Source organism: Corvus brachyrhynchos, unplaced genomic scaffold (assembly GCF_000691975.1).
Source record: "Corvus brachyrhynchos isolate BGI_N302 unplaced genomic scaffold, ASM69197v1 scaffold200, whole genome shotgun sequence".
NCBI classification, from domain to species: Eukaryota; Metazoa; Chordata; class Aves; order Passeriformes; family Corvidae; genus Corvus; species Corvus brachyrhynchos.
This window is the reverse complement of record NW_008236184.1, coordinates 3,856,362-3,869,878: the sequence shown is the minus strand read 5'-3', so window position 1 is coordinate 3,869,878 and position 13,517 is coordinate 3,856,362. Positions and strand designations below refer to the sequence as shown.

The 13,517-nt window shown below is 34.8% G+C and overlaps 1 protein-coding gene across 6 annotated transcripts in view; it reads right to left on the bottom strand.

The window, feature by feature from the left end:
- Nucleotides 1-2,908: 2,908 nt before the first annotated feature.
- Nucleotides 2,909-13,517, bottom strand: part of ZNF280D (zinc finger protein 280D) — a 49,236-nt gene continuing 38,627 nt past the window's right edge. For 5 of the 6 annotated variants that reach the window (XM_017737998.1, XM_017738016.1, XM_017738009.1 and 2 more), the window contains one exon: nucleotides 2,909-5,419. In XM_017737998.1, the coding sequence (XP_017593487.1) occupies nucleotides 4,783-5,419 (637 nt within the window). In that variant the 3' untranslated portion in view covers nucleotides 2,909-4,782. The remainder of the gene's footprint in view (nucleotides 5,420-13,517) is intronic. The other variant, XM_017738004.1, reaches the window with a different exon arrangement.

Here is a 13,517-nt window from a genome sequence, read left to right as displayed (position 1 = left end):
AAGGGCTTCAATTTGTTGCTACAATATCATGATGGATCCATATGAAAAACTCACAAGAGGCTGTAAGAACAGACCCACATGTGTTTTTCCTTTAGTCAAAAGGATTAATTCTTAATTACACTATTTATGAGCAGAACATATGAAGGTTATATTTTCCAGGCTACCACACTGTCAGTATGAGACAACTTCCTTCATAAAGAAACCAGTATATTCACAAAAGTTTTTGTGGAAAACAGCTCTTTTGACTTAAATGCCTAACACTAAGACTCTAGTGAACTAATGTATGAAATGCAGTTTCTTTACATTAGATTCATAATATAAGCAACTTAGTAATGCTGCTTAAAAATGGAGAATTGCTTCCTGAAAAGTTACTGGCTTTGATCATGGACTTGATCTTATTTTGGCCAGATTACAACCCACACATGTAATTTGAGCATTCAGTTTTCTTAATATGAAGATAAATTTGTCCAAACATAAATGCAGATATAGGTGTAACATCACAGTTATCTTTCTGGTTGTCAGAAAAAACTCAGCCTCTCTGATATAATGGTTTCAACAGTAAAAAGCCCCTCAACAAACCCAGCATATTTTTATGTCAATAAACACATTAGCTTTATAACACCTTGAAGGCACAACTACATTCACCTCCCTCAAAGTAAGTGTTTCACAGATAAACATTTTCCACTTTTTTGTTTTCTTTAATCTGGTGCAAAAAGGAAATATCAGCTTCACAAGGTTAATTTGGGTCAATGAAATGACTGAATAAAAAGTTTTAATTAGTTGTCTTAGAGCTACAACAGTGATCCAAAATTCAAAGGAACTCTCTGCATAGTATCTGTAAACTAGTATGAAATACCAGTCAACATACTTTCCCTTTCAGCACGGAATTAATAAGGAAGATTAGAGTCAAAATCCTGCATAAAAACATAACGTTCAAAGGAGATAACATGCCAGCCTTCAGTAAGGAACTGAGAACTGTCCTTCTGAACTACATTGAAACTGGAATTAACATTTTATTAAAAGCAAAAATCATTCAATGTAATCTTGTAACATACTTACCTTTTTTTATTAAGGGCATATGAAGCATACATCAAAATATACAGAATGCAACTAGACAAAGTAAGTTCATAAGCTGCAAAAATCAATACTAATGAAAACAAAGAGAGAACAATTATGTATAAATTTGCCCTACACAAAAATTTCTAAGTGGTCTGTAACAAAATTCTGCTGTGATAGTCTATGGTCACAGTCTTTAGTTGAATATTTGTATACCCAACAACATAAAAAAATAACTGCTTTCTGCATGCCAGCATATAAATAACAATGCTTAATGCCTGCAGAAAAGCTTTAAGATCTTTTATTTAAGGTTTTGCAGAATACAAGCATTACTCAAGATTCTTTACCCTGACCTTTAGTTTCTGATTCCTTCTAGAAGTAAAGCACCACAGAAATGAGATTTAACATGTATTGTGCAGGGTTCTTCTCCCTCTCACTCTGCCCCAGGAAAAGAAAAATAGACATATATTGTTATAAACTTTCTTGTTTAAAATACATCATTCAATACTTAGAATTCAGTATGTGCTACAACTGGATTTTTTTTTTCCCCTGTGTTTACTCAGCCATTCCATTTAGCAAAATCTGAACCACAGGTCAACCAAAGCTTCTCTCCCAAGCTGCACAAGGTAAACAGACACTGGCTGCACTTGAGGAAGATCCAAGTGACTGAGCATTCACTGATCATGACTGCTGTTCTCCATTAGATGTCAATAATGTAGACAGCATGCACATGGCACACGACTTCCCTAAAAATAAGCACTATATAAACAATCTGCAATGATTATTCAAGCAAGTATGATAAAGCTCTTGAGATGAGGGGAAAGGGTGATTCTACTAAGGACACCAAGAATTAAGTGACTGTTTTTTGGTAAGGCAATGAAAACTGGAACTGAAATGTCTTCCCCAGTACAAAACAGAGGTGACAGAGTGTAAGAACTACTGATGGCTGGATGGAAAAACAACTTTTAAATAACTCAGAAACACCAAAATGAATCATGTGAAGTTATGTTGAATTAACTGAAAATGCATTAATGAAACTTGATCCTCCAGAGCAGCTTCTACCAAAAGTGTGAATTTAACTTATCTCAGGGAAACCTCCCAAATAACATGATGGAAATTAATCCTTGTACTTGTGCAGTTTCCTACAGCATTTAGGGAGCAAATCAATTACTTCATATAGGAAAAAGAGTAATGAATTTTAGTTTTTCTCTTCACAAAAATACTATGCCAGTGTTTTCATTATATACCTTCCTTGCCTATGAAAAGCTATCTGATGCTCTTGCTAGAACAATCGAGTTCTTTCACCTCTTCCTTCAGAAGGACCAGAAGATATTTGAGTGGTTTATCCCTAACACTACCCTTTGCATAAGTATTGTCAACATGGTTTGAAACAAAAAATGCTTGATATAATAAGCATCTGAGATGATCAAGATATAATTCTGCCAAATATGCAGATTTTTAACTTTGAGTTCTATTTTCCACCTTTTCTCAACACCATGTGGCCAAATCCTTCCAAATTCTTATTAAAGTGGCAAATGTTTGAAAAATTTAATTGCATAATAAAAGATAAATGTGAGGAAACTGCAAGTATTGCAACTGGTTCCAGTTGAACTTAATCTTTTCTAACACCACATATCAGAGCATTATTCAAAATATATAATTTGCACGGAAGATCATCAACTGGATTAAAACTACTACAGATTTCCCTGGCTTTCAACACAGATGCATTCAGGAACTCCCTTGGTAACATACACATCCAGTTTTGTAGCTGAAAAAGTGCTTTAAACTGCATAAAATAAAGCATTGCAATGAGTAATCTTCCATGTGTAAAAGCATGAAGACATCAGACCGGTTAACCAAAGCACTATTTAATGATTTCACTAAAATCTTTAAAAAACAAAAGAATAATGCAACTTATTCTTCTCAGCTTTTTCATCTGTCATGGTATTTGAAGTTCTTAAAGTGGCAGATCTCAAAGAGCTGTGAGTATGTAAACTGTTCCACTTTTCTTTTTTAAAAGTCTTCTACACATGCATGGATGACAATGAAGATGCAGTCCAAAATGTAAATCATACATCTCTTTAGAGCTTGAAGGAACTTTTGAGGCTGTTGAGATCTGGTTTATTTAGAGGCTCCAGTAGTAAGCTGGATAGTCTCTGGATTTTAATACTGTTAGACTCACTTAGCAGCTGAGCTCGGTGAACTTAAGAGGACAGAGGAAACTTCAGTTGCAGGCTGATGGGCCAGAAAAATATCTGTATAGTCTGGAAAGGTTAGCACATCATACCACAATACACAGGTACAAAAAATGTTTATGCATAGGCACTTGCTCATTTAAGTCTAAAATAAAATAAACAAACCAACCAACCGAAAACTAACAAAAATCCCCAATGAAACATACATCTCAAATTCACAATATTGAAGTTACTTATTTTTTGGGAACTGCCACTAAATCTTTTTAAAAAATGGGAGAAACCTAAGCCCAAAGTTTCCAGCTGAGCATAAAATTATACACAAAGACAAACTTTTGTTGCAAATATTTACTCAAAAAGTAATAATTTACAGCAGTGTTTCAACAGCTGTTCAAAACATTTAACATTCATTAAAAACAAAACTGTAAGTCAAAAGCACATTCTGAATGTTTCAAATGGAGCAATGAAATCAAAAGAGCAAGCTACTGTTAATCATATGCATTCCTAAATCTAGCTAACTAGAAAACAAAAAAAAAACCCCAAAACAAAAAAACCAAACCAAAACCAGCAGCCATCTTTCTGTACATAACTTAGACTACAAAAAGTCCTGAAATTAAACTGTACAATTCTGCTTTATATGCCCTTGTGTTCTATTTTTAAGTTAGCCAGTAGCAGCTGCAAAATGGCAGAACTCATGCCAGGTGGTGTTTCCAGTTTGGAGTTTTCCTTATTTCTGCTTAAAACCATTTTTGCATTAAACCATACTTTGGTGTGACTTACAGACCATTCCTATGGGTCTACAGCTAAGAATAATTAAACCAATAGTAAAAGCCTAACAGCTACAGTACTTTCAGCATTATGTCCTACTTTATACAGTTATGTTCGGTATTTCTGCACAGCCTGCACAGTGAAAACCCCACAAATATATATTTTTATTGTAATAATTTCACTTTCACTGAAAGTTTATTAAGGTAAGTTTACAGCCTGGCAGAATTACACCTGTACAGAGGTGCACAAACTAATATACTTCTGTTTACTTGCTTTTACAGACAGGAATGTGACACCAAGTCCCAAGGTTTATATTTACCTAAGCTATCAGCAGACCAATAACCTTCATTACAAGTGTGCTCCATATCAGCATCAGAAGTTAATTCCTACTCAATCCCCAGTTCAATGATATTCACACTGAAGAATTTAGAAAAATACTTTTTGGGCGAACAAATCACCGTATCCTGGGCTAGTTAACTATAAAAAAATTAGAATTTATCCCTCTTTTCAAGTATCAATCTAATAATATATCACATCCAAGAGACAGAAAGATACATTTGAACGTGTTACCTTTTTGAAGCCTAATGAATTCAGTCATACATACACATACATGCCATCTCCATATGCAAACTTCCCTTTGGTGTCCCTTTCTCTTCTCTTCTCCCTTTTAAACTTTTTAATATTTAGCATCCACGAGCACACTTATCAGGAATGGTCCATGGTGTTCTCACCATAGTTTAAAACAAACAATAAAATTAACACAATTTCAGCTTGCTTCATTTTCATCTGTCTTGTTTACAGTTGTTTCCATTCTGCTGGGATTGCTTTCTCTAGAAGTCTCATCTGTTTGTTCAGCAAGCTGTCCTGCTTTCTTTGATGAAGGTGTGACATTACCTTTTTGGAGAATTTCAGTAGCTTCATGCTCTAGTACTTCTGATGGAGTTAGAGGTTCCAAATGAATACTGCCTTGTTCACTTATGTCTGAACTAACAGATTCAAGTTCATCCCTCTTTCTCAAGAACTGCTCAAAACTGACATCTTCACCCAAAGTCAGCTTTAAGTCCCTCACGTTCATTGCTGAAAGCGTAGTTTCATCCAAGGTACTCGCTTTAGTCTGCTCATTCAGGACAACGTCATCTGAACTTTGGCACGTTTTCATCTCACTTTCATCAGGAATACATTTTTGTCTCTCATCTACTAACTGTTTGTTATTGGCTGAATCACAGTATGCTCTTTTCTGATGCAAAGAATTCTTTGAGCTGTTGCCAGGGAGTTCCAAACTAGGAACATTTTCTGTATTTGACAGTGAGGAGTCGTCTTCACTCTTTTCAATGGATGCAACTTTTTTAGTTTGATTTCTACTGCATTCTTTTGTTTCATCTGAAGAGTCATGCTCTTGTTTGCTGAAAAAAACCAAAACAGGTTATTTTTAGATATGATTTTTATATTTTCATATTATAAATGAAATAAAGCAATGCATGGTTATACTCTGCAAAGTGACACTCAGAGGGGTATTGAAGATTTCCTCTTTGGGATTTGTCATGAGGCTTCATAGCAAGAAAGGCAGAATTTAATTAACAGCTGCATTTTTCTTATCCATTTACAAACTCAGCTTTGTATTTAGCAGTCAATTAGTACCCTAGTTCTTGCATTTCAGCTCCAGAAAGGAAGGTTGCCTTCGTGTGACACACAGAATTTCCCAAAACAATACCTATAGTTCTTCTACCTGCACTGCCTCTTTGACACAGATGCAGATAAAAGTGCTTTATACCACCAACTGACTCTGCAATACTCATGAGAATAAAGCTAACAGCTGGAAAACTAAATTAACAAAACTAAAATTTATTTAGAGCAATCACAATCTGGATTCACTGAAAAAGTGAATCTGTGAAGTAGTATTTTAATTCACCTTTCAGAGTAAAACCATGTGTTTATAAAGAGGAAATACAGAAATAGAGAAGTTCAATTTTTCCTGTAAAGATGAAATCTGGTAAAAGTTTAATATAATTGTCAATCAATCCAAAGTTTTTCAGAATGATAAGCAGATTGAATTACCTAAAATGATGATGATGACAGACAAAAGAAGGTGTGGGGGACAGGAAAGGGGAAGCTGGAAGAACAGTAATTTGTCTGATTTCAGATATAAATTGTATCTAGAAAGTGAAATTAAGAGCAAAGTCTCCCAAATGAACTATTAAAATTTAAATTGAAAGTAGTCTCTGAACAGTAACACACAGAAAAAAAGCTGTGAGGAACATAGTTATCACCAAATATCTCATTAATCAAAATGCATTTTTATTTTATTTCTTCAAGAGGTTTTAAAGAGTGGTTTGAAACAATTTTTGGCTAAAGCCATTTAAATTATGTAAGTAACACACAGTTCAGAACTCTTAAAAGGAAGAACCAATTCTTTGCTACTAGGTTTTTTGATATATTTTCAAGCTGAAAACCTACCTGTGTTCTACTCATCCAGGAATTTAATACAATTCAAGTGATTCATTTATATGATAAATGATATTGAGTTCTACAGAAAATGGTTATTCTGGAAAAGGAGCTACAAACATTCAGAAATCTCTTTCCAAGTTTTACTTTCATTTATATAAACTAATCCAAGAATATTCCACTTCCTACTTCTACTCTAGGTCAGAGGAACAATTTGAGCAGGAGTAAGAGACTGTTGGGATATCCTTCAGTGGTGAAATCTTATTGGTCACTGGGGTAGTCATAAGAATCTTTTCATCCTGTTACACCGATTTTTCATTCATAGTAAGGAATGAACTCAAGAGATAGGCCAACCTCTTTAACAAATTACAACCTATATTAGCTACTTTTCTCAAACAGAAGTGTTAGGGCTTGGGGTATTTTTTTCTCATTTAGTGGACTACCTAAAGTGTAGGTGACATTCTCGAATACACAGTTTATCTATCCAAGTTCTTTTCTCTCAGACATCTAGAAAGAAAAAGGCAAAAAAGGTAACATTGGAGGGAAAACTCAAGACTAAGTTCCAGCATAAAAGCCAATGCTCAGGAGCACCCATCAGCTGTGGCTGACATAACTGGTTTGCCATAATTGTTCCTAATTTCTTTATCTATTCCAGAGAAAGACTTCAGTTATACAGAGTCATATAAATACTAGTTCAATACTTAGAATTGTTTACATATGAAAATCTAGTCAACTCTTCATCAAACAGTGTATACACATATGACCCCTAGCTGCTATTTTTCAACAAGCAGCTTGAGGGCAAGACCTAGTTGCAGAGCTAACAGGCACAGTATTGTGCTTTATGTGGGAAGTTTTGAACACAGATATACAAAACCCCAAAAAATAGGTTTTAAATAAAGGGATGAGTAATGCCTACTTATCCCACAAAGAGCAGCGCTTCCACACTGAAAAACCCAGATGGATTACACATGTGTATACACACACAGAGACAAGATTCACATCAAGAAACTCCTCAAAGGACAAATATACCCTTAACATATAAAACAAATTCATTGCAATCTTCCTCATCTTCTAGTAACCAAAATCCCACCTTCACCTAAACCCAGCCCCTTATTCTCAGTCATTTTTGGAAAAACACAGAGAGGGAAGAAGAAGTAAGTGGCGGGGGAAGAAAAGAAATATATACCCGTATATATATGTAGTTGTGCAACAATCACATCGCAAGAACAATTATCCACAAACAACAGCGATCTTTCAGACTGCCAAGCACAACAGTAAGTTCCTTTAGACGGAACAGCTCTCCAATGAAATAATTTGCCTCTGCTGAGAACTGCAGATGAATCGGCAGACCCTAGTGATTGTGATGCACTAAAATACCACAGTAAAAAGAAAAATCATACAATATTTCAAGAATTAATTCGGTTAGTATGTCAGTAGCTGAAAAAGAAAAGCCTTTTATCCAGTACTAGCAACTGAAAGTACTTCAGTACTCTATGTGCAGATAGGACTGGTTACAGTGTAAGAGAACTAAAAATTCAGGCATCAAAAATACAGGAGAATGCAAGAATATTAACAGCTGTATTATACAGAAAAGAGGATGTCAGTGAACAGTTAGAATGCAAAATCTGACTTCTGTTTAATGAAACCAATGAGTCCAGGTTCATGACCTGACCACCAAGCATGGGATATGTTAATGAGCTGGCTGTGATAGAGTCCATCTGAAATCGGGGCTTACAGTAAGACTACTCCAAGGGAGCAGCACAAGCCGTATCTCTGAATCCAAGAGAGGAGTCTACTAAGTAGAAACATACATCTACATCAGGATACAGAAGCTTAAAAATGAAAGCAACTTAGTTTTCTTTTTTCTCATTGTACAGAAAATGCAAGATTTTGGTGCCAAGTGAGGCTGAAGAAAGTTAGGCTCTTATCACTTGTTTCAAAATCCTACTAGCTCAAGTTTTTTTACTGCACTTTATTTAGAGTATTTTATATTGGTATATCATATTAGGATTTTAAAAATAATTCAGGGAAAAATTCTACAGCAAGCAAGAAAAAAAACCCCAACCCTATAAAATGAATGACATTTACATATCTACAAACAGAGTAGTTGCAAAGTGTGTGCAAACACTCCCTTCAGTCTGCGGAAAAGTATTCCTCCAGGTAACAAAACTTGTATTACAGCTGCATTTACATTAACAGTTTGATGTGATCCATTCCTTATTGTTCCCACATAACTGGTTTGGTTTACAAGGCAGTACTGGGACATGCAAACTACATTTCTTTTTTGAGGAAAATGAACTGGAAGCTCTGATCCACAAGTGCTCCAACCCCTAACGGAGCTGAGTCCTCAAGAGTCCAAACCAACACAGGATGTTCCACACAGCTCTGCATGCGTGCACAGCATGAGAACTCTGTTCAGGGATCATGAGTCTGGTCCAAAATAATGCCTCTGAACCTCAATGCAGTGAAAAGATGCAGCATTTTCAGTGTCAAGTGCTTTCATTTACTGATCTGCTCCTGGAGCACTAATTCCTTGCTACTATCAACATAACTACCTTGGGTTAATAACAGAGAAAAGTGTGAGGACTGAGAATCTCTAGTGCTAGAGCTACAACACTCCAAATGCCTGTCTTAAAGCCTATGAAATAGCATCAAAGTTTTCGTCAGAAAGCACAGATCAGATTTATATATTAAAATTATTTTTGTCTACTTAGACACAATGATAAGAAGTAGCACATCATATTCAATTAGAATTACAGTGACCATTTACTAATCCGTAGCCTAAAGACAGAGATAACATCCAACACCTGAACCACTTAGTCTCAATTATTAAGCCAGCATTTTATGGAAAGGCAGAATTTCAAATAGTTTGACCCACACTGCATATGACAGAATAAAAAGTGATGAAGCAGACAGAGATACTCTGAAAGCAGTTAGTGGGTTTTTTTATAAGACACTATTAATGACTATATAGCAAATAACCACAATTAAGTTTTGACTATGTTTTTAAAGGTAAAATTTGCACCAACAATTGTGAAAGATCACTAAGTGGGATAATATATTTCAGGCTGTTGAATCTGGAATAACTGTAAGTCTATCCACAATATGTGTCACTAAAAGGTGTAAAATTTCAATTCTTTTCCCAGACTGGCATTATTTAAGTGTAGAGCTGTAATTATTAGTTAGCCAAGAATTTCACATATTTGCTCTGCTAAGAATTTGGTTGAGTACGCTTTCCATAAATGACACAGGTCTTTAAAGGCCTAAAGAAATAGACAAGAATTAACATGTTATACTATATTTTAAAATTGTTTCCCAATAGCCCCAGTAATACTGTCAACTCACAGAGAAAAAGATAAAAAAGTTTCTTTTAACCATTTGGTCAATTTATTTACTATCCTATGAATCTTGACTAATTTGCCATTTAAGCATTTCTTAAAATGTGTTTTGACACTTGGAATCTAAATTCTCCATGTCTTGTTGAGGAAGTACCTTACAACTGCCACTGAAAAATTTCTATCATAGCTAATGTTATGAAAATACTAATCAAACATTTTTTGCCCAATTACCTGATATATAACACAGCATGTGTTATTTTATGCACCTGATTTCAAGATGCAGCTGATCATTGTATTTACCTTTCAAAAGCTGGTGTTTCTGTTTTTCCTTCAGATAAACTAGGTCTTGAAATTTTCTGTAATAATTAATGATATTCCTTTTATTTTACATTCATGAGCAGCTGATGACAATATAAAGTTGTAGAAGTATTTTCACACTGATATTCCCACAAATCTGTTATGTAACAGAGATTAAGCATGGATCTCAGTAAAGATGTCTCCAAATAGTCTTCCAAATTAAAAAAAAAAAAAAAAAAATCACCAAAACCCACAGAAACAAAGCAAAACTAGAAAGCAACTATTGTAGCTTTTTCCATAAACATGCAATTTAAATTATGCCTTAGTGAATAGGATGAAAACTAAGTCTGGACAGTTTTATATTTGGACAGAAAAAGTTTCTGAACTAAACTTGTGTTCTGCTAGCACAAAAAGGGCAAAAAAAGTCAAAGAACAGCAAGTTGAAGTTAATACATTTTTAAACATTATACAGTGTTTGAGCCCTCCAAATGCTACTACATTAAGTGTAAACATGTTGAAGAGTCAAGAGAACGCTTGTCACAGAAGAAACTTTTGATTCTCTATTAAAACTTACCCAATGAAATAAACTTTTTAACTCTAAACAACATGAACAAATTAAATTTTCCTTCCATTTTTAGAACAGTAGAAAAGCACTTGAATGAAAACTGCCATTTAGAAACAGCCAACCAGGCTTTTCAAAGCATCTTCTTCTACACTATAGGGCATCTTACTCATATATTATTCTTATTTAGGAAATACAAAGTGCCTAAGTGACAAAATTAATTACTCAGATTTTTTTTTCTGTCTCAATACAACTGCGAGTTAAATTTGGTTCAAAAATAGGAGAGGTCACTGTATATAAAGATGAACATTTAAAATTATTATTTGTATCACCTCTTATTTTAAACTACATAAACAATGCTACATACTTTTAGCATAGTAACTTTTCCCCCACAGAACTGGTATATTTTGTTTCAATGAGGGCAAATTACATGGCAAGTATTTGAAAATTGTATGGCAAAGTTAAGCTTCTTCTATATTATAAAATGCCCTTTGGAATATGGTTCTTGTACTTTGTTCTATTTCTGCCATACAAAACTCAAACACAAATGAGCCATGCTAAGAAACTATTTCCAACTCAAAATTATTGCACTCTATCTTCTCCTACAGAACCTCCTTCTCTACCCACCACTCTTCTCTGCCCTGGCTGACCTATTTGCCCCTGAGAACTATGAGGAAAGAAAGATTTCTTGACTTATTTCTTCAAATTTTAAATGTTATATTTTTAAACTACCTGATTCTTCCATTTGTATTTTTGGTTCTTCAGCACCCTAAGGGTCTGTCCTTTGACCTCCTGCCGTGTATTTCAACAAACATCCAAAATGTCAAGCATCTGGCTGCAGCAAAGTAACAGGCATTCCATGACACCTTGGAAAAAACAACCAAAGGCTCCACATGGCCCAGACCACACCGACAGAGCAGCAACTCACTGTTCTGAAAGGTCTGTCAGATGCTCTGTAAACTCAGTTAACATCAAAGTAGCTTTTTCTGTTCTGTGTTCTCCATCTTTTCCAACTGTAAGAGCTACAGTGTGGGATTTGAGTTTAGTTATGTTTTTATTTGGGTTTAGACAGAAGAGGTTGCATTTTTTACTTTTTAAATGAAAGCCAGTATTATGGAACACAATTTTGTTGAGAAAAAGAAGTGCAAATTTGACATCTATAATGCTGAAAAACTATATGGGATAAAAAAGAAAAACTAAGAGAAAACATACCAGAAATGGTAATGGAATTTATGGAAAAGGTGTGACTGTGTAAGACAATCTTTCTTAACACATTGGAATGAAAATGAATGGTCTTCTCATTTCTACAAAACCATTGTTTCTGTTAAAGAAACTCACCAAAATCTTTGCATTTTGGAAAGCTGGCAAGCAGTGTTACAAGACAAATCTTTCCCAGGTCTGAGGACTTCTCCCACTCTCTGACCATCTGGGATTTCTGTAACAAGACTGCCCTTTCTGAAGGGCAACTTCTTAAAAAAAAAAAATCTGTAAGATCAGAATCCAAAGATGATATTTTCAAAAAATGTTAATATGGACTGTGAGATCATTTAGATTTCTGATAGGCCTCAAAAAATTACAGTTCAGAGTCAATATTATTTCAGATCTCACAGTTAGCAATTTCCAGGTTCCCTGAATATGAAGATACACAAGGAAAGGAAACCATTCTTTCATTGGAGTCTGACATTCAACTCAACCAAAGGGACTGACTACAAACTGCACATCTCTGGGGTGGCAGCCCCACCAAAGATATGCCTCTGACACTGCCCAGCTTTCTGCAGTAAAACACAGAGCTGGATTCTTACACCATGCACATCGTCTGAACACCATGATCAGTAATAGAGATAGATATATATATATATATACAAAGTTAAAGAATTGTCTTGGATCTTCACACTAGATACAAAGTTCAGACATACTCTTAGACTGTGTATAGAAAGGACAAGACATTACCCCCAAGTTAGCTTCTATCTCTCTACTGGAGATTTCGGTGTGGATAACAAATTAAGATTCAATGTCTGAAAACACTGTATGGTTGAAATAGAGATAAGGATGAAAATACTTACAGTTAGAAAGCAATTTGGTAATCTGAATCTGATTTTTAAAGTTGATACTTATGCTGAGCTTAAACATACTTCAGAATTTCGAAGTGTTTTATTGGGTGTACAGAAATTAGAAGATAAACTTGTTTTATGTAACCTCTTCCAGTTATCTTGCCTCAGGAAAACCAGCAAGCAACATTCTTAAGACAGTGAGCATTACTTTTATTCTAATTATACCTGAGGAATGATCTCCTCACCAGAAAGGCCTTTTAAACCATAACTGAAGTATTTTAAAGATCTGAAATGTTAAATTTAGTGCATAAAGCTATCTGACAAAAAAATTCCACAGTATAAGCTCAGTTATCTTTTACTTGTCTACCATAACCCAGATACCCAGAACAGAGCTGTAAGTTTACTTTAGGACAACTGTAAAACATTGCAGCTGACCTCCAACTACTATCTAGAGGGGATGCTTCCTGCAAAATACCTTTACAGGCACAGTCCATACATTAGACGAGCTATAAATTATTTAAATTCATTGACTTTTAAAACCACATTAATTAAACAGCTTATCACAACATCACCAAAATTGATTTTCTGTGTTTCTATAAGAAAATGTTATCGCACAGATAGCAAGAAGCATCTCCTACAAAACTTCTTAAGTCATCAGTTCTAACAAAATCTAACCTTTCAAAGGTTTCTTATAGAAGAAAAGCAGAACCAAACAAAGCCCTCAAAATTGCTTATGCCTGTATCTTCTTTGTCGATGCTGCATTAAAGCAAATTTAATCTGCTGAAGTACGGTGTCGCCTCTATTATATTT